Here is a 26,492-nt window from a genome sequence, read left to right as displayed (position 1 = left end):
CTGTCCAAGATGAAGGTATCTTTTGGCGCTTTCGTTATCGCAGCTGGCATCTGCGGGATGCTAAGCTTTGCCTTTTTGGCCACTTCCCTCGGCACCGATTATTGGTACATTATAGAAATGAATCCCATGAATGTCAGCGACTTTGAGAACATGAGCTCCCACTCGGGACTGTGGAGCATCAACGAAGGTAGGTTGCCACTTTTCTTAACTTTTGCCTCTAAATGCTGAGATCTAACCCTCCACCAACATCACCGTGTTGTTAAATGTGATATTCAGGTGGGAAGATGCACACGGGCTCTATCGACTCGTTCACAGTTGACTACTCCGGAGTCTCCGACACCGAGCTGCGCATGCTGAGTGAGTCCAGAAACACCACCAGCTTTTCTGCTAATGAACTTTCACTGTCAAGGCAGCTATAACTCCGCTGATGCTCCATCTGTTTCTACCCAGACATGCACAGTGCAATTGTGGTGATGCTTCCCCTCAGCCTGGTTCTGTTGCTCTTTGGAGGCATCTGTGGATTGGTCAGCTCCCTGGCTCGTAGCCCGATCCTCCTCACCGGCACGGCGTCGTACTTCTTCATCTGCAGTAAGTTCGGGTTCACTTTATTTACTCGGATCTATTTAACCTTAGACCCACTGCAGGGGCGAAGGTCGGTCCAGATGTCCAGCTCTGAGTATTGAATACGCGTGAGGTCAGCCGCTTTGTGAGGGCACTGCGGTGTGTGAAAACGGAAAACACTTAGTTGCTAAGGGTTTTAGTGCATCCATTTACCCTCCATTCAATTCTGATCCATTAAAACACAATTGCCACAGGCCAGTGTGGCCAGTGAGCTTGAAAATGGAGCCCTCTATCCGAAAGAGACTGCGCAATCAATCACCCAAAACGTGTCCGTCTAACACTTTGTATTTTTTATACAGTCTGTAATTTCACATCGTGTTTATTGGGCATCTTTAAAGCCTCATGAGACCTGCACATGAGTCAGTTAGACCACAGAAGTATTACAAATACAGGTCATGATTCAAATCGATACTTTCAATGAGAATTTTATATTGCAGTTGTCATTATTTTGATAAACACTGTATTATGCAGTAAATTCGGGCTATAGAAATTCTTTCATTCATACATGAAATGCATCGCATTTGGAATTAAGTAAAAACTACATGTAACCATATGTTGACGATGATACTGCTCTCCCCAAAAAATTATCTTTAAGCAAAACTTCACTGCAGAAATGTAAGATGTCTTAATAACGACACATTACTGCATTACTTAGGGAATTGTTTTGATTGACTTGTGATTATTAACTCTGCAACATTTATTAATAATTAACTTCTGACAGGAGGGGAAAATATGAATTAGTGTGCTGTTATTAAGAAATCGCAGTGGTTTTGTAACAGCGTGTCTGTGTATCTGTATACAACCATGGCCATTTCATTAGGCACAAATTGCTAGTACTGTGTTGCACCTCATTATGCCTCCAGAGCACAGATTCAACAACGTGCTGGAAACATTTCTCTGAGATATTTGGTCCATATTAACATGACAGCATCACAAAGTTGCTGCAGATTTGTTGGCTGCACTTCCATGATGAGACTCTCCTGTTCCACCACATCCCAAAGGTGCTCTATTGGATTGAGATCTGCTGACTGTAGAGGACATTTGAGTACAGTGAAGTCACTGTCATGTTTGAGGAAACAGTTTGAGATCATTTGAGCTTTGTGACATGATGCTTTATCCTGCTGGAAGCAGCCAATAGAAGATGGGTACACTGTGATCATGCCAAAAACAAAAAATGATCCAAACAACATTACACCAACAGCAGCCACCTGAACCACTGATACAGTCTCTGTAAATCTTGGAGATGGTTGTGAATGAAAATCCCAGCAGATCAGCAGTTTTCTGAACCAGCTGCTCTGGCAACAACAACTACGCCACATTCAAAGTGACTTAAATCACCTTTCTTCCTCTTTCTGATGCTCAGCTTGAACTTCAGCAGGTCGTCTTGACCATGTCTCCATGCAGTGTGCATCAGGTTGCTGTTACATGACCAGATAATTCGGTCTTCTCTGCTTACTGTGGGTCTTTTGCATCCTCTTCATCGGCCCCTCAATCAACCGACTCCTCCGCTAACAAGCATTTGAAGAGGCTTACCTAACAAAACGGCCAATGACTGTATGAATTACACAGATTAAAGGTCAGGCTGCCTCTTTTAGCACACATCTTTCGATTTTGCTCCCCCAAACTACTGTTCCTGCTTCAAATTCAGCACATCTTAAATTTTAAAGCTTTATAATTCAACTTCAGTGGGTTTGCTGAAATGGATATGTTCTCATCGCATCATTAATCAGTGAGGACCGTTTGCCTCAAAAAGATGGCCGGAGTAAACCGGCATGTGTTAAGACACCCCAGTTGTGAAAGAGACAAACAAGACGAAGATAATATTCCAAATGTTGCAGCCGCCATGTAAAAGGTTGAACCTGGTTATCTGATCCAAATTCAGAACATGATCTGAGTAAGAATAACTTAGTTAGAGCTGAATTACTCATTTGACTTTTGAATTAAACAGTTACACACCAGAGAGCTGTTTCTTTTTGGTGTGTATTGAATCTGTGCCGGGCGATAACAGAAGAAACTGAAAAACTAAAAAACAGGAAACTGTAATAAAAGTGACATTCAGGTCACAACTAAAACAGAAAGTGTTAAGATGTCATGTATCATGCACCTACAGTGATTATTAGTTTAGTAGCTCAAAAAAAGCTGTAAATGTGAGATAGTTAGATTACTGTTAATGCCATTCTCTTAATCTAGCTATTTCCAGTAATTAAGTTATTCTTGTCTGCATAAACCTAGTGCCTGAGCTTCTGGATCTCTTGGGCGCTCTTCTGCCAACACCTTATGACCTCCATAAATGGGACCTTGTGATAGACAAACACATACTTAAACAGACTCTTCATAGTCTCACTTTAACAAGCAGCACATGGTTAAGTGTGGAATAAAATAAAGTCTTGAATTAGATTGGAGTCATCTTGTGAACTTGTTGACTGTCGGACTTTTTAAAAGACCTCAGCCTCCGAGCCGGGCATTTCTTATGCTCTCTCGATTTTGCCGCTCTGCTCTGTCGTTGGGCGCTCTGCTTCTCTTAGTTGTAAGCATTTAATTAACTTTTAATGTCGGAGTATTTTTAGAGTTAGCCCATTAGTAAGTGTGCAGTGCATTTATGAACACGATTGTAACGTAGTGTGATGAGGAAGACAACAAGAGTTTTGCTATATTACAGGATGAAGTCTTTAATTGTTCATTTGCACAACACAACCAAAACATTAAAATTACCAACGGCTATTATTGGTTATCTCAGTGCAGTGTTCTCCTGAGAAGCCTCGGGCCTTGGCATTCGTGCAGATGTTTACATTAACCGCCCACTTTAACATTGTTCCCAGACTGAGCATACACACCCCCATGGCAACGGCGCTTCAGTGCTGGATACAAACCGTGTTTATGAGTAAATAACTATGAATGGCATTCTGTTGCTGTCTGATTTGCAGTGCCTGAATGTGACATTAAAACAAATGCTTCAGCAGCAGAAGAGGGGTTAAAAACAGAAACATTTCTGTAGTAAGTCTTGACCCACTCTTAATATTTTGCATCCACGCATTCACACTTTCTTGTCATTTTTTTAAAAAGTGGTCGTGAGCAACAGTTCTTGAGGCTTTTTGAAGGCCTTTCAAAGTTTTTCTTGTTCTGGACATTGACAGCTTTTTCACTCATTTTCAGTCCGATCCTCGTAACTTAAAAATTTCAGAGGAATGTTTTTTATTTGTTAAGCCACATAACACTGATCATTCAAGCATAAAAACATACTTAACTGAGACAGTGTTGTGGCTACAAATAAACAACAATTTAACAAGGTACTTTTGTTCCAGTTTCTGTTAAATCTAGCTGAACCAATGAAAAATGGAGAAGGAAATGCAGTTTGTCAGGCATAAAGTGGTGTTTTTGTGATTCACAGAGAGATATTAGCTAAAAACTTGGCCTATCTCAGCGTGGTTTGCAGTGTGGTGTCCTTAAAAAAGTCAAAAACTGGACAAGTGGAGGACAAAACAAGAAATGGCAGGTCTAAAAACTAAATAAACTGAAAATCATATCACTAAAAAATGGGGGGAAATCCAGCAAAGACCTGACACAGGACCTGAGGTTTGTATCTGACCCTTGAGGGGGCGATCGTGGCTCAAGAGTTGGGAGTAATCGGAAGATTGTAATCGGAAGGTTGCCCAAGGACACAACGTCTCGGTTGTTGTGTCCTTGGGCAAGACACTTCACCTACCGCCTACTGGTGTTGGCCAGAAGGGCCGATGGCGCTTCTTTCAGTCTGCCCCAGGGCAGCTGTGGCTACAACTGTAGCTTGCCTCCACAAGTGTGTGAATGGGTGTGTGAATGGGTGGATGACTGGGTGTGTAAAGCGCTTTGGGGTCCCTAGGGGGGACTAGTAAAAGCGCTATACAAATACAGGCCATTTACCATTTCCCATTTGATGAAGCCTCATCAGAAATGAGCTCAATGTAAGGGTGGCTGTCAAGAAATCATTCTTAAGTTAGAAAAACAAGGAAAAAGGTTGTGATGAATTTCAGCCATTGATTAAAATCATCAATCTGTTTGGTGGAGGTCAGGATAGAGGTACAAGTGAGTGTCCATAGCCATCTGTAAAACATGATGGAGGGTCTGTCATGGTTTGGAGCTGCATTTCAGCTAGTCGTGTTCAGGATCTTTTTAAAACTGATGGAATTGTAAATGCAAAAATGTATCATCAGATTTTGATCCACCATCTGGAAAACATCTTAATCAGAAATGGGTTCATTTTTCAGCATGACAATAATCCCAAACACCCCAGCAAATGTCAATAGTTTCCATGTGTTCATTCAATAAGTAGGCCTGAAACATTAATGAAACTTCTTAGTTCAGAAAGAGCTTTAAGGATCACTCCTAGAAGCCTTTCAAGGGGTAAAAAGCTGCTTAAGTGATCGTATCAAATATTGACTTTCATTTCAACTCATTAGAATTGCACCAACTCTGTTTTTGCTTTATTTACTGCATTTCTATGTGTCTTTGCAGATGTTTCGATACATCTCTGCAACTATTTTACCATTTTTGTGGCAATCTCTAAAGAAATGAAAAGTCCCTCAAGACTTTAGTAGCTGTTTATTTTCAATAAATCCCCCGATTTGTAAGATGGCAAATAAAAGTGGTTATTTGAGCAGATACTAGTGTTATTACGTAGGCACTCTCATTTTTGCACGATCAGTTGGTGAATATTTGGTCTAATGTCTGTGAAAAAAAAAATTCAAGACAGTCTAATAATCTGTTAAGACATCGAACAAAAGAAGCGAACCAACTCGACATTAAGATGTCTATTCTAACTAAATCTAATCTAAACTTCAGTGACACTCACGTCCTGTTACAGGATATAATGAAAAGCGATAGTTTTTACACTGAATAAAATATATCTTTGATTTGATTTCTTTATTTCTATTTTTTTATTTATTCTTTTAGCTGTCTGCTCGATTATTAAAACTGATTCCACACTTGATGAAAAATTATTCCATTACTTGACTTCCTTATCTCTGTTATGGTAAAAGTTGTCTTTCCTGTATTCATCAGTTCAATCATTTCCTGGCCGTCTCTCTATTTGTTTCTTGGCAAAGTACATAAAAATGAGGCGTCAGATGCAGTTTCCTCATCATATTCCTAGTTTGTTGCACCTTGGGGTGTAATTGTAATAAAATCTTTATTAGTCCCGCCCTGGGTAGCTTCATTTGCATCCCCTTAAAACCAGTAGCAAGCTGTCAGAATTAAAAGGGTTTCCAATAGCAACACAGTGGAACAGTGTGTGTGTGTGTGGGTGTGTGTGTGTCTCAGTCTAGTCTCTGATGAGTAGAATAACAGACAATCCATGCGTCAGTGCTGTTCCTGTGTCTCATAATATGAGATTCTGGGCAGCTTCATGAGTGGCTTGACGTTACCGTTCTCAGCTCTCAGCACAGAGCTCTGACTAGAACACATTTCCGCTTCAGAATTGCTGGAGTACGATGCCAGCTTGTGCGGGTGTTTGTTTCTAAAATGCTATCCTCCTCAACAGGGTGTATAATTTATTGCCACCTCTAAACCTGGAACCAAACTAATAGCAGATCCAAATAAGGATTTCCTTTATCTACAGGATGCAGGTTTGGTGAAAACTCTGAGTTTCTTAAACTTGAGATCGAGGAAAATGCAAAGCTTTCAGTTCCATAAAGAAAGTTAACTTAAATCCCAGGTTATCTACTGAGCTAAAAGTCTGGGTTTAATCTGTCTCCTCTCCTCCTGCTACGTCTGAACTTTCTGTTTCATTTCCTAATTCATACAGTCGATATCACAGCACCTATTTGCTTTGCAGAGACTGAGATCTTTACAAGCACTGAAATGTCAGTTAGATGTTAACATAACTTTTATAATAAGGGCAGAGAAATTGTGAATTTATTATCAGCTCAGAATAAAACTCATAAAACTAATCATTATGACGATTTAGACAAAAAGGCCTCTCAGTAATAATCAATCATTTTTCATGTCATAATTGGCCACACTGATGAAAACATTTTGTTGGAGAAAATGTTAAGTGAATGTGACACTAAATCTGGACAAAAAGTAACCACCCCTCATTCATGTAAGTTATTTTTTGCTTCTAAGAAGCAAAAAGCAAATGGTTTTGAGCAATCTTTTTCAAAACCACTTGAATGTAATTTGTTCCCATTACTTTAGTCGATCTACAAAAAAAATGCCAACGATAACACTCTCTGACAGACATAAAATAGTATTTTTGCACCGACGAGGTGATTCTGAAAGAGCTATTAGCCAAAAATTCAGCATGTCTGAGAACGGTGAGTAGTGTTTCCAAAAATCTTGGGAAAATTGAACAAGTGGGGGACAAAAGAAGTAGTGTTAGGACTAAAAAACAATTTTCAGCTGATTCAATTTTCGATTCAATGCAGTTTTACTTATATATATACAAATCACAACAACAGTTACCTCAAAGTATTTTATACTGTAATGTAAAGACCCTAAAATAATACAGAGAAAATGCCAACAATCAGACCCTCTATGAGCAAGCACATGGCAATAGTGGGAAGAAAAAACTCCCTTTAAACAGGAAGAAACTTTCAGCAGAACCAGGCTCAGGGAGGAGCAGCCAACTGCCATGACCAGTTGGGGGTGAGGGGAGGAAGACGGGACAAAATACGTCTGTGAAAGAGAGTCAGAAATTAATAATAACCATAATGAATAAATGCAGAGTGGTGTAAAGCCACATATTGTGAAAAGAGGTGAGTGAAGAAACACTTACTGCAGCATGGGAAGCCCCCAGCAGCCAAAATAAAGGGAGGATTCAGAGTTCCCCGATCCAGCTCTAACTATATACTTTAAATATACCAGTTTTGACTTATTTAAATCTGAAGACCCTGAACTTACTTGCCTCTTCCTGTGTGTATATGTGTGAATCTCCAGGTCTGCTGACTATGTGCGGCGCCAGTCTCTACATCATTTACTCGAACCAGGCACTGGCTGAGACTGAGAGGCTGGTGGGTCAGGAGGGTCTGGCCTACATTCACACGTCTTTCGGCTGGTCCTTCGGTCTAGCCTGGCTCTCCTACGGCCTGGAGCTCCTTACTGGAGTACTGTTGCTTACAGCTGCACAAATGGCCAAGCTCCAGCACACCAGTCCCATCATGGCCTAACATAATCAGTGCAGTGGGCCTATGGTGTTCTAGATGAGAACTGAACTGTGTGTGAATGCTAGAGAAAGGAAAGGACGACGATGCGGTGTGATTCTACCTTCACACAGACTCCAAAGGCTATCATAAAAATTGATGTGGAGCGAACTGTTTCATGGATCTATTTTCCTTGAGTTTGGGCAGTTCTGACTTTCTGACGATGAGGTCCAAGTAAGGAGGCGGATTTATACTGTCAATTACATTTGACCAATGACGCCCTCTTGTGGTGGGGGTTGAATTTGCACCTCATACACGGAGTGTATCTGTTGATCATACTGTTGTGCCAAACTAAACTTTCAATTCAGTATAATATAATATTTCTTTAACTTATCTCATATGAGTCGCTTTGTTATATATATATATATATATATATATATATATATATATATATATATATAGAGAGAGAGAGAGAGAGAGAGAGAGAGAGAGAGAGAGAGAGAGTTTTGTCATGCAGATTAATTTGATGAAAAGTGAAACAGTTTTTTTCAGTAAGTCTCATGTGTTGTTTAACACTGTTCTACATAAGTTACACGTTTTTGTATTAGTGTTCAGCGCGACTACAACACTGAGCCAACTGGCTGTCCCGTTTCTCATGTTCTTTTGGTATCTCTGTAACAAATTTTAAATCCAATGCAAAGTTTATTGCATAGTTAATCTCATGTCAGTATGAAATTAACTACATGGAAAATAAATAGATAGACTTAAACCAAGTTTTGCTGTTATAATAACTATTTTTTAGTAGTTTCTAACCCAAAAAAATCAAAAAGGGGCCACAGAAAGGTAACACAAGTATGTCAGTCCTTCTAATAAGTGTAAATGACTACTCTGCAGTGGACTATTAATTATCATAATTTTGTACTTTAATTTTCCATTGTCATTAGAACACATCACATTTATGAAATTATGAGCAAATAATTAAATCTCTTTCCTTTTATTGTTAATTTTATTGCCAGCCAATAGAACAATTGTGAAGTGGTTCAAAGAGGCTCAAAAACTACAGTCATGTGGAAAAGAAAGTACAGAAAGAAAGAAACAGTCATATGGACAATGAACTGGTACAACATTACCTCTTAAATTCAAATTAATACAGTAAGTAGCAGCCAGGCGCTGGTGCTCAAAGCCACTTGATTAATTTATCATCAGTGTCAGCATCTCTATAAAAGCAGATGTTTTGGCAGTTTGCTAGTCTGGAGCATTTGAGTGTTTGTTAAAATGATTAAAACAATATCTCAGACTCTACAGTCCTCGGTTAGCATGTCAAATGTTCATGTTTATAACAGCACAATTATAAAAATACTGAACAAGTACTGATGTTTGTTTGTTTTTAAAAGGATTGGCAGAAGAACATAGCATCGCAATTTAGGTTTGCGGAGTTGCATGTGAACAAACTACAAGACTTCTGGAAGCATGTCCTTTGGACAAAGAAGACAAGGATGGAGATGTTTGGTCACCACATTTGGTGGAAACCAAACACACTATATCAGCCAAACACCTCATACTAACTATTAAGCCTGGTGACCATTAGAGATGTGATCGTTTGGGCTTGTTTTTACCCACAAAAGCTGCACACCTCGCAGTATCAACACAATCACGAACTCCTCTGTATGCTGAAGGATTCCAGACTTAAGTGTCTATTCAGGTCAAGATGAATCCATGCTTTTTATGCTGTTTACACCAAATTCTTACCTTGCAATCTGAGTGTCGCAGCAGAACCTGAGACTAAACAGACCAGGTTACTTTTTCCAGTCCTCCACTGTGCAATTTTTGTGAGCCTGTGTGAACTGTAGCCTCAATTTTCTACTCATTTGCTTTGAGGTTCGACAAGATTATTGTCTCAAAGTGATGCTGAAAAACTAGATGATGCATTTGTTACTTTAAGGCTTGACTATTGTAAGTCATTATTATCTAGTTACTATTAAAGCTCCCTGAAAAGTCTTCATTTCATCCAGAACACTCCTGCAAGAAGACTAACTGGAACTCGAAAGGTGCATGTTTCCATGTTACCATGTTACCATGTTACCATGGTAAGCCTCTCTGTTTCTGGTTCCCTGTTAAATTCAGATTTTTAAAAATCTTTCTCCAAACATACAAAATCTTTATTGATTAAATGTTAAATACCTCATAGTACCTTATTATCTGAACAGAGCACTTTGCTCTCAGACTGCAGGCTTAGCTGTAGTCCCAAGGATATTTAGAAGTGGAAAGGGACCCTCTTCCATGAAACCAGCTCCCAGTTTGGATTTGGGATACAAACACTTTCTATTTTTAAGATTAGACCTAAAACTTTTTTTTTTGATGATGTTGATTGTTAGGCCTGGATCAGGTGAACCTGAATCCTCTGTTAGTTATGCAGCAATAGGCCTTGGCTGCTGAGGGGTGCTCAGCGTAATGCACTTAGCATTTCTTCTTCACTCACCTCTTTTTACTTTGTGTCTTTTTACACCACTTTGTATTTAATCATGAGCAATTATTGAACTCTGGCTGTCTTCTGTCACCCCCCAACGGTCACGGCAGATCGCTGCCCTCCCTGAGCTTTCTTCCTGCCATGGAGTTTTACCTTCCCACTGTCACTGAGTTGCTCAAAGGGAGTCCTGTGATTGTTGGGGGTTTCTCTCTAATATTTTAGGGTCTTTATCTTACAATAAATATACATTGAGGGGACTATTACTGTGAATTAGCAGCATATGAATAGAACAGAACTGAACTGAGCTGTTCTTCATATCTTGACTGTAATGAGTGGTTATTTGTGAGTTAGTGTTCACCATCTTGAAGCAGTCTGCCTGAACGACACCTATATGTCCAAGTGCACAGAATTGCTCCGACATGATTGGCTAGATTAATCAGCTGTTTAATGAGAGTATGTATGGTAATGGTTGACATTGAGGACAATTGTATAAACACACACTACAACTTCAAGTGTGACCTTGATTGCTCTTACTGCAGACACTGTGTGTGTGGTTCAAACATCATAGATGCACACAGCATTATTTTGAGAAAAAGCATGAAAAAAAGGGGGAATGGGTATTCCCTTGTCATAATTTTAATGAGATGACACCTTCCATGCACAATTACAAACATCAGTGATTTTTTTAAAAAAAATGGCACAGATACACACACAGGCATCAGCATTACAGATGAATAAAACAAGTCAATGACTATCATTCTTTGCACTGTTTAATCCATAAAATATTCTTTAAAAAAAAAAAAAAAAAAGGTGAAAAATCAGTTTACTACATCAATAAGATTAGTAAAACTAACAGAGAACTACAACAGGCTTGACCTTTTCCTCACTGATTATTCACAATGTTAAAAGCTTAAAACTCTGACATCTTTTAACAGCTCCTCTTCCTTCAGTGCGGACACATTTCACAGACTCAAGCATTACAAACTTTGGGCAGCTGTTGCTAATAGCCCATTTTACATTCCACTCAGAAATAGCATTTTTATGACTTCTTGTATCATGAACTTTATATTTATTCCATTGCAGTAAACCATCCTCAAGGCAATATGATCCACTTGACATAGCACTGGCAGAGAAGCTGGCCTTTTAAAACATACACTTCCAAATCTATCATATAAATAAAAGTAATGCAGCTTATATTATTTTGTAGCAGTGCTTGGGGGAAGAACAGACATCATACAGAGGTTGGCTGGCCAATATCAGGGCCTCAGACTGCTATCAGGCCTGACATGTCGAAACAACATCAGTGTGCAAATCGTCCCTGATGGTTCAGATGAGAAGAACAACAGCTCTCTGTCGCCTGTCGTGAATTTATAGGATGACAGCTCAGACGTTCACAATGCCCCCTTAAATTCCTCGAAAGCTCACATGTCACTTTTGCCATTTTATAATCTGTTTTCTGTTCACTGCCCTGCTTCTTGTTCACGAAGGAAAACAAGGAGGGCCGTTTCAGAGCTCCCTGCACCTGCTCGGCCTCTGAACAAACACATGCACAGATGGACTGCAGCGGTTTTGGCTCCGGTTGCGACAATTCGTCGGCGAGGGAAAGACAAGTACTTCTCAGCTTTCGGCGATGCTTCCAGCTCTGCCGCAGGAGAGTTCGCTCTAACGACGTTGGCTTCCAGTGGTAGCGGTTTTTTTATGCGTTTAAAAAGAGAACGGGAGTTTGTCAGCCGGGCAGGCACACCTTCCCGGCAAACAGCAGTCCCACTATGGTGAAGAATATGGACAGAATGAAGAGTACGTAGGAGGAGCCCACCACTGTGTTGTTGGGCAGCTTATATGGCTGTCCTCCAACCTCGTTGATGTAGAATCCAATTGGGAAAATGAACGCAGCCATACAGAACAGGATCACTGCAATGAGAAAATATAAGGATAGAGAAGCATCAGCACCAATGATTCTGCTGCAGAACTAATCGCTCAGTCATACCAGAGTAAAAACAGGACAGCAGCCCCGAAAATATTTTTGCAAGCGACCAAGTTGCTTCGACTGCTGATTGCACAACGTTTGAGTGTCCAACAACCCTAATGTTTGCAAAAAATTGCCGAAAAGCAACATTGCAGAAAGCCTGTGTTGCAGGATGGTTAAATCCCCATCCTGCAATAGTTACGTCACTAATTGTGGAGAAATTCCTGGAGTTTCAAATCTGTGGGTGCTGGCTGGAATATAAGTAGTTAAGGTGAATTTATAAGTATGCAACAATTTCCACAGTTGATTATGATCATAAACTGATTGCATGTAAAAGCCAACTCGACCCCATTCGGTTCCAAATTGACAGCATACAAACTCCATTTTACTGCAGTTTTGATTCACCAAAGCCGCTTTGAAGACAGTTGCAGCCTACACAGTGGGCCATTCTGGCTGTTGAGATGGTGGAGTCAGTGATGGAGTTAATCTTGGGGTCTCAAGTGTCACTTAGGAGGTAGAGTGCATCGCCTACTAATCAGAAGGTCAGTGGTTCGATTCCTGGCTCCTCCAGAATGCATTTTAAAGCATCCTTGGCCAAACTGCTGATCAGATTGCCCCTGATATCGGAGTGTGAGTGTGTGAATGTTAGATTAAAAGCATTAGATGTAAAAAATGCACTTGTATGAACGTGTGAATGCTCTGAGTGCTGTAATAGAGTAGAAAAGCACTATATAGCACTTACCAAAACACTGACCAGCTGTTATTAACCTGAATGTTTTTCTTTTAAACATTTAAAGTAATATGACACTCTCTAATGCACACTAATTATGTCTCTATTCTACGAAAATAAAAACTAGCAGCTATTAAACAGAGCTCCTTATATATATTTTTATCTTTTCATGATTACCAGAGCTTTCCCACAGTGAAAATAATTCTGATGCAGAGGTAGCTGAAGTTTATTTCACAGCTTTTTTCTGAATTTATTATATAATTTTGGTTTGGTACTCTACATCCATTAGCACACAGCTGCACTGCAAATCTCAGCAAGTTCAAGTTTAGCTGGAGCACCTAAGCCAGTCATTTGCAGAAAGAGAAAAAGTCCTTTTACAATCCCCGCTGTGAGTAACCACAGGCCTGTAAACACATCTCAGAGCCACGCTCGCAGGTGAAACTGAAAAAGATTAGTTTAGGCAGTGGATACGTACTCCCCGTGAAGGCGATCCATCGGGCATATCTGCTGGCCTCTCGGTGCCAGTGTGACATCACAACAAGACCACAGGTGACTGTAAGGGAGATGATGCCCAGGATGATGAAGAGCAGCACGGTGATCCATTCTCCCGGCAGCCGTGGGGGGGTGCAGGTCCGATCTCGGCCATGGATGGTCTGGCACTGCCGGACGAGACCCAAAGTCAAAGAGCCTGGGGAGAGGAAGGAAGGTAGGTGAGGAAGAGAAAAATGAGGTTTGTGATGTTGCATCCATCAACAAAGCAGAAAAACCACACTGAGACAAACAATAAGCAAACATCATTGTGTGGCATACACAATGGTCTCCATAGAACATGGTATTGATTATTTCAGGTGAATATCGATTCAGGTTTTCATCAAAGCAGTGCTGGTTCTGTACATTTTCACCAAAGAATGACGGGTAAAGGTACTCCAAAAAAAACCCTTTTGAAATACAGGATAAATCTTGTCATTGGCACAGTATGAATCATAAGATCTCTTCTCTACTAATAGGAGATGTGAGACAGGTAAGAAAGCCTGCTGCAAAAGAAATGTGACGAAATGCATGAGAACGGATCGTTGGTTAGTTTCAGTCAGTATATCACTACACTGCTATTAGACTTCAGTGCTGCACACTGATCACAGTATTTTACTAATGACACTATTTACAGTTCTGCTGTCATAGGCTTGTTTACACTGATTCATCCACATAAAAGTCACGGAGTTCCACAGGGATCTGTTCTAGGACTACAACCAAAAATATTATCAGAGGGCAACATGGGATACCATCAGGGCCATTTTCACCACAGAAAAGATGGTGGTAGAAGTACAACTTATTTAAAACTTTATGCTGGGGCAAATTCAGCATCTTTTTAATAAACCTTGACTCGTTTTATGTCTTGGTTCCCACTGAAATTAAAAGTCATTTAGACCCCAATACTTATCACTTTATATATGTTTCCATTGTGCAGATATATTCATCTATGAAAGATGAAAGAAATGAGTTAAACTAAAACTTTTACCTAGAAGCCTGGATGACCCACAGTTTTATACTTCTAGACGCAGACAATACTCACTTTATTGTACTTGGCCGTAAAAACCTCAAAAACACAAAAAGACTTCTCTACTGTTGTTTGTGCTTATCCTCTGAAACTTCCAGGTCTGGTTTCTGCTAGCAAGACACGCCCAGTTTTCCCACAACAGCTTTTGTTATTTCACTTAACAGACTTATGTATTTGTGTTTCTTTCCCCTTTGTAGCTGGAAATATATAACATTGCTTTGTTTTTATGGACCAATCAGTAACATCGGAAAGAAATGACATCACAGCTGTGCGGTGGGTTATTTCTGTAACACAAACCATAGACTTTAAATAGAGATGAACTTTCAGGTTGAGAAAGTTAAGCCGATGGTGAAGGACCTTATTCCTGCACTATTTCTAATGACCAGAAGGGGGCAGCTTTCAAAGACTGTATGCTCATTTGATCTAAGACCTCAGTAAACACCGTCTTGAGGAGTTTATGATTTTTATCACTAGTTTCACAGTTTACTGAGTGCAACATTATGTTCATTTTTTACATTCTGTCCCACATTAGAGACAAAAAGTACGACAAAGCAGTGTATGCCTTGCGGCGGGCAGCATGCAGTGGCCACACTTTCTCATTTCGATCAGATGGGTGAAGAAATGGAGGAGACATCTTTTATTTACAGTCTATGCCACAAACACACACAATCCACATGTAGTTACTGTGGCTAAATAGTCAGTATGTGACTGATAGACTCTTCCCTTTAAGCTTCACGTCTACTGTGAGTAGTGTTTAATGTTGTAGAAAGACACTGTGTTGACATGATGACCCTGCAGGAGTCTTTCTCCCCTCCCCACCACAGTCCACAGGGGCCCGAGAAACCTGCTATGAAAAACTGGTTGATCGGTGGAACACCAGCAGCAGTATGATATCAAACAGGTCAGGAGTTCTGGCACAAAACGGCAAAGCATCATGCACAGAGAGAGCAACGGAAATGAAGAGATTAGTGGCGCGAGTCCTCTGATGGCCTCCTGTCTCCCAGAGGCCTGGTGGGTGCTGTGATATCAGGTAGGAGGGCTACTGTCTGCACTTGAAGCCCAACAGAGACTGAATCTGCTCAACTTTACATCCACGCCAACAAGATAAGACTCCAAGCAAACCAGTGCGCGCACTGAGAGTGGAAAAAAAAAAAAGCTAAATAAAATCCTCCCACACTATCATTTGTTCACTCGCCTCGCTCTGTTTTCTTTCTTTCCCTGAATTATCTTTAGAAGAGAAGCTGTATACATTTTTAGCATTTAGCAATGCAATCAAGCTAATTTCGACCCAATGAGTGTAGTATTGACACACTTAACGTGATTATAAGCAAACAGCATAAAAAAGAGAGAAGGAAAAAACAGTGAAGCACTGAAACATCTTTTAATTTGGCAGGGAATTAAATACAATAAACCGCATTTGAATAAACATCTGGTACTTACAGCAATCAAGCCGCTGTCAATTTAGATTTAACTGTTAAGTATTTGTAAATGCACATGTGGTTTTTATCCTCACTCCACCCACGAGACAAGTACAGCACAAAAAGTTGCTTCACATAAAAAGAACTGAATACTTTAGACCATGCATATAAACAAAGATCCTAATGTTGGGGTGATGATAGAACGGCCGGCTGAAGGAAACATCAGGCCTGAGTCAGATCCCCCCGCAGGCTGACCTAGACCCCATTTCCACAGGACATCCTGTTCTTACCACAGGGTGGAGGAGTGTGCAAATGGTGGATCCATTTCCCTGGAAACTGCCCTAATGATCCGAAAATCAAGTCTGCTGTGGCTACACATTCACACAATCATCCAAACTCTGAAAGCTTTTGCCCTGAGGGACAAACATCTGCTCATCCGAACAGACCGGGAACACAAATGCAACATTCTGATTACAGCTTGTTTGGGTCACTAAACGCAATCAGCTGTCTACAAGAAACTGGAGAAAGAACTTCACAAGTAACCTTTCATTACCTAAAGGAAACGAAGCTAGATTTTCAGCAAGTATGCAGTCGATAACCTAACTAAGAAAATCAACACCTGAAAAGCGAACAGAATTGAAAGGATGGCTAACTGTGGAGGTCATATAAAAAGCACCTAAACTCAGGCACTTAACACCTGATGTGCCATTTGACCCTGTGGTGGCTGAGGATTTCCGTCTCGAGCACTTTTTGAATGTTTTGGCATCAATTGTGCTTGTTCGGCGTGTTCGCAAATGTTCAGTCATACATGTAGGATACAGATGGGAATCACCAGACATCCCATGATACGAGATTATTCCGACTTTTACCGTTCTGTGACATGCTTTGTCCATATCAGTTTTATCCAATAAGATAAGGTTCTCTAACTCTCACGGTTACTTTTTTGCTGCAAAATAAGACTATCAATCACATCAACACTGTCGCTAAAACCTGTCACAGATGTTCTCATAAAACAGTCAGTCTGCCATCAGTCTGCAATTAAATGGGGCCAAGTTGGCAATTACATGCAGTCTGTTTCTGATAATACAGCAATTAGATGGAATAAATCATTGAAAATCACATATCTGTTACTGTCTACATAGACAGAAATTCACATGTAACTATTACATTTGAGCTCAGCCTTCCTTTTCTGTTGGGATTAACCAAAATAAACCAGCTGAAACCAGTTGAATCCTCTCGAGTTGCACTCATTGACATATTTGCAAACCTTTGACAATCTCTTTGAGAGTGATTGCACTAGTAATTTAATATATGGTGTCCCTGTATCGATAAGAAGTAAGGAAAATACTGATTACTTCAAACTGAATCACCCGAATGAGGATTTTTACACAATACGATATATATTTATCAGTTTGAGGAAGAAGTGACTACACTGAGCACACACGGCTAAAATGAATTATGTCAGAACTGAGCATGTAGAACTTAATTGTCCGGGTGGAAAAAATTACTTTCCCAAGAGGTCCAATTAAAAGTCAAACATCCTCAGTCCCACACAGCACTTCCTGCCTTCAGGTAATTACCATCCAGCTAATTAGACAGGCACACAAGGCTTTTACTACAGTCATTTCACACTATTATTTACTTTGAGGAACAGGAGATAAGAGCTTCGCAATGTGAGCTCTTTCTGAGCTTCAGTTCGTTTACAACTATGGCATTTTATAAAAGAAACATTTACCTCATTCAATCGTGCAAAAATAACCGCTTCTTATATCCTTAACGAGCAGCTGAAACCATTTATTTTTTAAAGAACAAATTCAATCCTGTAATGACCACTCAGTACGACTGTTATATCCTTGTCTCTGCTCCTCTGAAGCATTTTGATGGAGGTGACAAGAGCCTCGTGCAGCTGTGCACACACAGTCGTTTGTGCCAGTTTTAGTCAATGTTTAGCTTTGGATGCTGCATCTGTGTATTGCTTCACTGCAATAAGCAGATAACCAGGAAGGCTGAAACTACATCTTCAGCTGTAGCGCGCGCTTACCAATAACCACCAATCATCTAATTTTATACAAAGAAACAGCTGAGCAAACCAAACTGAGCAAACCAAACTCTTAAATTGTATAATCGTTTAAAATATAAATGTTTGTCCTCCAGTGTACATTTAGTTACCTGTAACAACAAGTGTATGCATTTTTGCAAAAGCATTAATCTATCATTTGGAAGGGTTTGGTGCATTTGCTGCAAGCCTATCACAAACGCAGGCCAACTACACACTATCTGCTTTAAATTATCCTTATGTGTCAAAACCGTGGCAGGACTCTACTGTCAGCAAACTGAATGGACTGGACATCGTTTGTAAAACACATCTATCAGGACTTCACCATAGTCCAAGTAACTCTGTAGACATCCACAGTGTGACGCTGGTGAAACACAGATCAGAGAAACTGTGTTTCCATAAACACCATGACCTCAGTAATTGTGAAACAGCAGATGACCAAAGTGACCAAAAGAGTGAGTATGTCCTTATCAAAGAGCGGTCACCATAATGGAGCTTTAGGTTCCCCGGTAGAGCCAGAAGAACATGGGGGAAGAACAGCCATCTCAGCAGTAGTCCATGAAACAAGTCTTAATGGTGGGGCAGCAAAAGGAAGACACTTGAGTTCCCTGTTGTTCTTTCTCACGTGCTGAATAGCGCAGGAGAAAGGCCACTTTTTGCATGTTCTGGAAATATTCTGATTTAGGTGAGGGTGCTGCCAGGGTAGAAGGTGAAGAAGTCAGGCCTGGTGATCTCATGCTATGAACTTATTGGACTATTTTCATCTTAATAATAGAAAACAGACCAGAACCTGACCTTCCAAAGTTCAGGGATGCACTGCATGTGTGACAACAGCTGACAGCATGCCAGATGGTATTTAAAGGACTCTGAGAGCTGGAGGAAAAAAAAGATTCTCCAGCGTAAGAGACAAAAACTGCACCCATCATGCAAGGTTAAACTAGGTGATGCCCTCCTAGAGTAAAGCATGATGGTTGTGGCATCAGGCCATTTGCTTCTCAAAGACTTTTATCCCTTGAAACAAACAGGAAAGCCTTGCATACCTAAATAGTGCAACAGTGTGTGCAGCTGGTTGTTATTGAGCAGCTTTTTTTAAAATAAGAAGACAGAATTAAGAGTGCAATCTTCCACAATTGTTCTGCTGTCTGCTTATTTTTCTACAGTGGGTAAACTCTTTCATCTCATGTGGTTGTTGGTAGATTTGCTTTTCCTGTGTCACCCCGACTTCCCCACATGCAAAGCACAAAAAACAAAACACAGTGATGGAGTGTCCGCAACCTACCGCCTGATTCTCCGATGTTGATCCAGTCCGGGTTGGCAACGCTGGCGATGGCGAAGATGTCCGCAGCTAGAAAGAGACATCCTGATATCACCGTGAGTTTATCCATGTCGGTGAACACAAAAGGAGGGACCGAGGGAGACGGGGCATCAAGAAGTGACCTAAACCCGCATGTCGTGTCCCATCACTGTGGAATTTGGCCTGTGCCTCTTCCACGCCCTCTCTTCACATTGTATTTAATTTCCGGTGGTTTGATGTCCATGCATGGGGTGATTTCTCTTTGTTGTTCCTCCTAAAGTGGACTGACTGACCCGACCTGCTGGCCCAGGAAGGGAGTATCGCTGCAGGGGGTCAAGGGTCGCTCCACCGCATCTCGGTGATATTCGTGGGGAAAACAAGAGTGGAGATTATATTTCAAGAACAAAATACTGTTTTATGCATGCACTGGACTTGGTGCCTGAGTTTGCATGAACAGTCCGATCTCTCTCCCCACATATGGAAGCTGTTTCCTACCTCGGGAAGACCACAGGCGGAAAACGCCGCCCATGCTCACATTAAAGCGGCTTTCCGGAGCTTCGCCCCCCACACTCGCACATCCAGATTTCTTACTTCTCACTGAACGCCTTCTTTCCTCGCAAAATGACCCTGCTTTCTCAGAGGAAGACAAACTCAAATCCAGACAGCCTACCTCTACCCTCCCGTCTCCACGCCCGTCACTCTCGCGAGAAAATCCGTAAACTCTCGCAGCTTTTTTTTTTTTTTTTTTCCATCGTGCAGATTTATGTAGGTGGTAATAATTTCCTGGACACACACGGTGGGGACTAAAGCCCCATTCCCGAAAGCATGCAGCCACACTGTGGTTATTATCAGATCAAGTAAACTCAAGTCTGATTTGATCAGTTTCCACCAACTCAAACTTTTATTCAAGATAGATAGATAGAATTTATTCCTTATTTTACATCAGCTATACAGTTAACATGGACACATGAGTGTGATGCACCAGAGCAGCATCACCTGAAAGTATACTGTTTCAACACCTATAAATACCCAGTGTTGTTACAACAAACGTCTGAGGAGAACACCATTGTAAAATAATCATTTTTTTGTTGTTCAAATGTAGAAGAAACAAATTCTGCTTTGCTGTCAACCACGCTTGAGTGTGTGGTGATGAGGGTGGGATTTAGATCTCATCCACGAAGGGTGTTTTTACAAGATTGCCACTGGATGCCATGGTCTTCTTTCCAGATACGAATGTTTTGGCAGCCTGAAATAAAGAAGAGCTAAGTTTACACGCCACTTTTACACTATGACAAAGCACAGACACAAAAACAAAAAAACAAAGTCTTACATTAGCAACATCAGTCAAGGAAATGTTGTCAATTTTTTTGGAGATTTCTTCAGGGGATTGGTAGGATGCATCAGTCAGAGCCTGACTGCCCATGGCTTCCAGCAAACCCTCTGAGGTTTCCAGAGACATCAGGTATTGGCACTTAAGCTGAGCCCTGCAGAAAGAAACGAGGAGGGGAATGTATTAAACATTATGCAGTTAGCATAGTTTAAAATTGTTTACAAGTTTTTATTAAGGAACCCTATTTATCTGCAAATGTTATTCAAAAAAAAAAATACAGGAATGAGTAAAAAGAAAAAAGAAATATGGAGGTGGTGGAGGGCAGAGCTTCATCCAGTAGTGAGTCAGGTCCTAGTTAGGGGGTGTTTTGAACATGAAACCAGTCTGGCAAGAGCAGCTGCTGGGTCCAGCTGGCCAGCCTCCACCAGGGGACGACTGCAGCTGCAGACAGGTGTGAAGAAAGGCCCAAGTGGCAGTGGACCTGCATTCTTCAGTGGGGCCAGTGACAGAGAGGTGAAGCCATCAGTCAGCTATTACGTGCTACCAAAAGCAGACTGTGACACACCCCGAATCAAATTAAAAGTAATTGCAGGCCACCAGAACCGTTCCACAGACTCATCAATAAGACCCAAGACAGACTGTTCCTTAAAGACTCTAAACATCAGGTGGGTTTGAGCTTTTAGGGAGGGTTGAAAATGCACCACTGCAAATGAAAGGATGCATTTGGTAGTGAACACTTGGAAGCCAAATTCATAACTGAGATTAATGTCCAAAACATCTGCTAGCTCTGTATCAACAATGGCGCCACAAAAAAGGCAACAAGTGGCAGCTGTACAAAAAAAAAAAAACAGACATTACAAGCTGTGGGAGAAGTCTGAACTCACTTCCTGAAGGCAGATAAATCATACAATGCCAGTAAAAATGAGATGCTTCTCTCTACTGCAGCGTGTTTAAAGGATTTTTAAATTACATAACACAATCCAGTGCGCATGTAACGTCCTTCTTTTATACAGGCCAGCGGCCCCTTTCATAATTTTAATTACTTACCGATGAATCTATCAGCATTATTTGTCACTAGATTTTTCTTTCATTAACCTAAACCTGAACCTGAAAAAATCTTTAAAATAAACGCTAAGTACACGCCCCTCCCCCCCAGTGTTTCTATAGCCAAATAGCAGAAAATGTACATTTTCTGTCAGAGGTACATTCTGTCGGGTCTCTCTCATCCTGTTTCTGTCTGTCTAACTCACTTTGCTCGAGTGAGGTCAGCAGCTGTGACTCCACCGTCAGCAACAGCCTTCACCTGGGCAAGAGCAGCCTTGATCACCTGCAGAGAAGAGTGAAACAGTGCTCTCAATAGCAGTTTCATTTGGGGGAAAAGAAAAAATATATATTTTCAAGACTACGGGGCATACTCACATCACCAGCAGCTGCAGCCTGAGAGATGGTGTAGATCCCAAACAGACCAGAGTCAGAGTAGCTTGTATTGAAAGCAGTGACCTGATGTGGGAGACAAAGACTGAATTAGAATAAAGCTGGATTGTGTTTTTGTGGTTAATGTGCAGACACACTGCTCTGTAGGCGTATGGCTTATTTACAATTTATCTTACAAAACTGAAAGGCACTCACATCAAAGGGGTCTGCTGTTGCCTTGGAAACACCCTGGACCAGTTTACTGGCGACGCCTGCTCCTCTCTTGACGTGCGGCCCAGCTCCCAGTAAATGCTGCAGCACACTGAAGGCCAGAGCCTCGCTGGTGCCTGCTGCTGCTGACTGGCTCACCACGGCTGAATGGACCAGACTGCTGGTGCTGGGCAGGCGAATCTCACCTGGAAATGGGCACAAGGTCATGAGACAGGGAAGTCTGCAAGGTCTATCAATTTCTCAGGTTGGAATCATTCATTCAAAATTTGCTTAAATCCTATATTTTTTCTTTTCCTTCCCCCTCTCAGCCAGCTCGCCTCACCTCCACGATACTGTGCCTTAGCCCCTGTGGTGCCGGCTCCACTGCGGATGTTGAGGAACTGCTCTCCCACTTGCTTCAGCACAGTGTGGTCAACACCTAGTAGAAAGGTAAGCATTGTTATCGTTTATCAGAAATCTGGCTACTTCTTTCTTTATATGGAAAATCCTTTAAATCCTAACACTTACCAAGTCCAACAAGGGCCATTCTTGCACTGGTGAAATTGTTCTGGACAAACTGGTGCAGCTGGGAAAAATGTAAACATTGCAATAATTCATAATTGTTTTAGTTTGTATGTTTTGTACTGATAAAAGACAAACAAAAATATATACTCACATGCTCAGAGTGGATGTGGTTGATCATGTGGTCTGGGCAGTACAAGGAGTTACACAGGGCGTTCTTGTAGGCAGCTTCATGCAGACCTTCAATCACACCTGAAAAAGATGGATGGGTGACCGTTAGCTGCAGCGCGCTCATGGTGAAGAAAAAACAGAGAGAACATTACTGTCCCTATATGACAGTTTGGTATCTAGGCTCTACAGGCTAATTATTGATTAATCGAACAACCAAGAAGCTTTTTAAAATATTAATCAGGCTCACAGGTGGGAATATAAATTAAGTAGTTCTATATTAAAACAACAGATCCCTTAAAAATCTTTCAAAAAACTGACTGTTGTAAGAGAAACAAAGGGCCCACCTATCTGGGTGCTCTGTGCAGCTTGTGCCTTGTCCACCTTTACTTTTGGGGTGAGGTCTGACACCTCCCACGAACGGAATTCGGGGGCTGTTGTCACATTGATCAAATACTCCATCACTGTGTCACTAGAAACCAATAATAGAGCAAGTGGGAAAAGACAGTTATCACTCCTGCAACATCACATCTCAGAGCATTCATATGTTCCAGTGAATGTAGTCATTTCACTAAAATATGGAAAAGTGTGTAAACAGAAAGAGACAAAGTTCTTTAAGTATCTCCTAGTACTTCAAACATTTTCATTACATTATTATTACTATTACTCAATCATGTCAACACACATCATACACACAGGTGATATGCAGAGACTCACACGTCATCTCTTAAGCAGTCAACGGTGTAGGTCATATTCTCTCTGGATGAAGTCACGCTGCACAGAAATAAACAGATATGCAATTAGACACCTAAAAAATCAGCATTAAATGACTGTTTACAGGATAAACCTTTTAGTTACTGACCTAAGACTGCCTCCCACTGCCTCAATACCACGGCATATCTTGAAAGCTGAAGCTCCCTTGGTTGTCTGAAAAAGTAGAAAAGTTAAGTAACATGTCAACTGAAATGAAGCAATGTTACACACGATTACAAAAGCAGTGGTCTTAAGCTCCATTTGTTAACAACAGTTGTGCAGGCTTTTTAATATGTAAACACTGTTTATTATATTTCTAATCAAAATAAGACTTTTACCTAAAACTGAATAAAGATTTGGTTTGTATTCTGGTGCTTCTGCAGCTTTACTCATTTCTGTCTTTCAACAACACCAAAGGACCAAGGTTGATGATGACAATGCTTACTTCAAGCTAAATGTGATGATTTTTTTAAGTTACATACCAGACCGGACGCCAGCCGGAGGAGGTGGGTGACACCCTGGTTTTCAGGGGTTTCATAGCGACACCCAGCCTTGATGAAGACTCCAATTTTGGAGGCTGGAGAATAATTCTCCAGTGAAGCGATAACCAGCCCACTGGGAAGCCTGGTCACCTGGAGACATATAGAGATGTCCATTAGCATTCTTAGTACCCTGAGTAATAGGCAGTGTTTCAGTTAACTGGTTTCCTTGGCTTTCATTTATACAGTTCAGATAATATGGGCATTTAGTTAGATTACTTAACATTTTATATTCAGCAAGGTGAAACAAACAGATAAAGCTTAAAACACAACCAATATATACTACAATTCTCATCACTGCCCGACATACGTGGACATCCTGGTAGGAATGACCAACCCTGGGAGAGAGGCTGAGGCCAGCCAGGGGCTGAGCAAGGGACTGGTCTTTTCTGGCAGCCGCATAGAAGCGTTTCTGCAGAGAAGAAAAAGAAGTCAACAACCACTGACCTGAACATCCTGTGGATGAAAACCAGTGACCTCCACCTTACGGGCAGCCTGGGCTGCATAAAACCTTGTCTGGGGAAAAAACACAAAGAATACAGGAAGGCAGGACATTACAACTAATGTTTTGCTGGCCTTTTGGCTGATATGAGCACAAACTTTAAAATAATGGGATCAATGGCATTAGTAGGGCAGCCTGTACTAAAAGAACTGAATGTTGTGACTAAATATGAAGCTAGAATTATGCAGGTGAAAAAATAATCTTATGACAAGGCCCACTTAAGTCATGGGATGTTATTGACTTTCTATGGTTGCTTCTAAGCCAAGATGACTCGAGGCTGGCACTGATAAGGCCAAGTTCATGGTTTCAGTCCCCAACCTGGCCATTCGAGCCTTGTAGAGTCACTGTTGAAGGACATGAAATTGACAACAGCGTAGCAATTTTGGATGACATAAAGGATCCGAGGTCGGCCTGCTGCGAACAAACTGGGAACGCATGCCTGCTCTCAAGGACTCACAACCAACCACGAATGGACTCGAACCCTCAATCTTCTGATCCGAAGTCAGACGCCTTGTCCGTTAGGCGACGTGGTTTGGCAGAAGTTCCCACTTTTCATGAACGTTCGTTTGTTGCATTTTGTTTAAGCATATCACCTGGTTTAAATCTGCAGGTCAATTTTTCCAAATTATCTTTGAAAGTATCAAGGATTTGTAAGATTGTAATGTACTCTGAAGTGTAATAACAACCTCTATATGGTTCTTGGTGTGTTCCATCAGAATGATGGCAACAACATTACAAGCCTTTAACGACAAATGTGAAAAAGTAAGAACTTATCTTTTTAAAACTAGCTACAATCTACCATTTCAGGCTGCAAAGGTTCTCACTCAGTAAACACACATAAGTGTAGATGTTTACTGCAAAATCCAAACTGCAATAATTGCACAATATTGCAGATAAGAAAGAGGAAGATATAATTAGATAGTAAAATGGAAATGTAAGTTAAGCAACTCGACGGCTAGGTCCTTCATAAACATGAACCTAGCTAGCTCTCGTCTCTCAGACGTCAACTAGTTTGATTTCTCTAAGCCTTACTTGAATTAACTGAATAGACAGTATTAAGCTGGGTGTACAACGACTTAAAATCCACGGTGTTCGTGATGTAACTAGCAGGTTATTGCTGGTTATGCTCGGAGTCATTCATGACAAGACTTAGCTGACTGCTTCCTCGTCTGCTCCTCATCAAAGCCTGCCCGGACACGACCCGGAATTTAGACACCGTCTAACAAACACAGCCCACACCTAGGTGTACAAATATTCCGACACATAGACACGTAGGACACATTGCCCGAGTCCTCACCGATAGCTGACTGATTCCCCGAATCCCCTTCATCTCCCCTCTTGCCTTGGGTCAGGACTGTCTGAAGCAATATGGCTGGCTTCAAAGTGCCCTACCCAGAATGCTCAGCGCGTTCTTCGCTTGTAAACGGTGCATCTGCCTAGCCAGTGACCGCGCGCCTTCTGCTGCCCTGGAGATAAAATAAAATAAAATAAAATAAAATAAAATAAAATAAAATAAAACAAAATAAAATCTTTTTTTCATTGGACCAGAAATTATGTAAACGGATGTTGAATGTGGAGCTGCCAGGCAGGAGGATAAAATGAAAACCACAGAGGATGTTCATGGATGTAGTGAAGAAGCACATGCGGAGGGTTGCTGTGAAAGAAAAAAATGTTGCCAGGTTAAACTACTTTGGCATAGGGCAGATGTGCTGAACACTGAAGGGAGCAGCTGAAGGGAAAAGAAAAAACATCCGTGTATTTATTTTAAAAGGTATTTGTTGTTCAATAAAAAAAATGTAATCTCTTTCCAGGTCGTCTTTCTTTTGGTAAAAAAAA

The 26,492-nt window shown here is 41.0% G+C and overlaps 3 protein-coding genes across 5 annotated transcripts; 1 reads left to right on the top strand and 2 right to left on the bottom strand.

The window, feature by feature from the left end:
- Positions 1–6: 6 nt before the first annotated feature.
- tmem235b (transmembrane protein 235b) lies at positions 7–7,953 on the top strand. The gene is made up of 4 exons (XM_006800959.2): positions 7–187; positions 277–357; positions 451–588; positions 7,531–7,953. Exons 1-4 carry the CDS (start codon positions 10–12, stop codon positions 7,758–7,760), a joined length of 627 nt encoding a protein of 208 aa, XP_006801022.1. The 5' UTR covers positions 7–9; the 3' UTR covers positions 7,761–7,953.
- Positions 7,954–10,645: 2,692 nt separating this feature from the next.
- LOC102790013 (uncharacterized protein C16orf52 homolog B-like) lies at positions 10,646–19,910 on the bottom strand. 2 transcript variants are annotated; one of them, XM_035912142.2, is made up of 4 exons: positions 19,715–19,910; positions 19,205–19,573; positions 13,372–13,584; positions 10,646–12,111 (listed from the first exon to the last, which is right to left on the bottom strand). In XM_035912142.2, exons 2-4 carry the CDS (start codon positions 19,308–19,310, stop codon positions 11,927–11,929), a joined length of 504 nt encoding a protein of 167 aa, XP_035768035.1. In that variant the 5' UTR covers positions 19,311–19,573; positions 19,715–19,910; the 3' UTR covers positions 10,646–11,926. The 2 variants fall into 2 exon arrangements, with proteins under 2 accessions (XP_035768035.1, XP_006801021.1); XM_006800958.3 differs by having other exon boundaries at positions 19,205–19,910.
- Positions 19,911–20,092: 182 nt separating this feature from the next.
- uqcrc2b (ubiquinol-cytochrome c reductase core protein 2b) lies at positions 20,093–26,067 on the bottom strand. 2 transcript variants are annotated; one of them, XM_006800957.2, is made up of 14 exons: positions 25,954–26,067; positions 24,602–24,670; positions 24,098–24,247; positions 23,725–23,789; positions 23,580–23,636; positions 23,210–23,334; positions 22,849–22,946; positions 22,701–22,758; positions 22,516–22,611; positions 22,179–22,378; positions 21,969–22,049; positions 21,800–21,876; positions 20,550–20,703; positions 20,093–20,465 (listed from the first exon to the last, which is right to left on the bottom strand). In XM_006800957.2, exons 1-14 carry the CDS (start codon positions 25,984–25,986, stop codon positions 20,382–20,384), a joined length of 1,347 nt encoding a protein of 448 aa, XP_006801020.1. In that variant the 5' UTR covers positions 25,987–26,067; the 3' UTR covers positions 20,093–20,381. The 2 variants fall into 2 exon arrangements, with proteins under 2 accessions (XP_006801020.1, XP_006801019.1); XM_006800956.3 differs by lacking the exon at positions 24,602–24,670 and adding an exon at positions 24,465–24,566 and having other exon boundaries at positions 25,954–26,048.
- Positions 26,068–26,492: the final 425 nt, after the last annotated feature.

This window comes from Neolamprologus brichardi, chromosome 8 (genome assembly GCF_056152115.1).
Source record: "Neolamprologus brichardi isolate AB-2024 chromosome 8, ASM5615211v1, whole genome shotgun sequence".
Classification (NCBI taxonomy): Eukaryota; Metazoa; Chordata; class Actinopteri; order Cichliformes; family Cichlidae; genus Neolamprologus; species Neolamprologus brichardi.
The sequence above is the reverse complement of the archived record's forward strand: the minus strand, read 5'-3'. Positions and strand labels throughout refer to the sequence as shown.

What these genes read in the sequence shown, in the direction of transcription:
- tmem235b (XM_006800959.2), top strand. Translation starts at nt 10, where the DNA reads ATGAAGGTATCTTTTGGCGCTTTCGTTATCGCAGCTGGCATCTGCGGG. An exon ending in CACCGAGCTGCGCATGCTGA is followed by an intron (nt 358 to 450) that starts GTGAGTCCAGAA and finishes GTTTCTACCCAG; the next exon opens with ACATGCACAGTGCAATTGTG. An exon ending in GTCGTACTTCTTCATCTGCA is followed by an intron (nt 589 to 7,530) that starts GTAAGTTCGGGT and finishes GTGAATCTCCAG; the next exon opens with GTCTGCTGACTATGTGCGGC.
- LOC102790013 (XM_006800958.3), bottom strand. Translation starts at nt 19,310, where the DNA reads ATGGATAAACTCACGGTGATATCAGGATGTCTCTTTCTAGCTGCGGAC. An exon ending in CAACATCGGAGAATCAGGCG is followed by an intron (nt 13,585 to 19,204) that starts GTAGGTTGCGGA and finishes TCCTCTCCCCAG; the next exon opens with GCTCTTTGACTTTGGGTCTC. An exon ending in ATGGATCGCCTTCACGGGGA is followed by an intron (nt 12,112 to 13,371) that starts GTACGTATCCAC and finishes TTCTCATTGCAG; the next exon opens with TGATCCTGTTCTGTATGGCT.
- uqcrc2b (XM_006800956.3), bottom strand. Translation starts at nt 25,986, where the DNA reads ATGAAGGGGATTCGGGGAATCAGTCAGCTATCG. An exon ending in GCAGTGGGAGGCAGTCTTAG is followed by an intron (nt 23,637 to 23,724) that starts GTCAGTAACTAA and finishes ATTTCTGTGCAG; the next exon opens with CGTGACTTCATCCAGAGAGA. An exon ending in TAAGGCACAGTATCGTGGAG is followed by an intron (nt 22,379 to 22,515) that starts GTGAGGCGAGCT and finishes GCCCATTTCCAG; the next exon opens with GTGAGATTCGCCTGCCCAGC.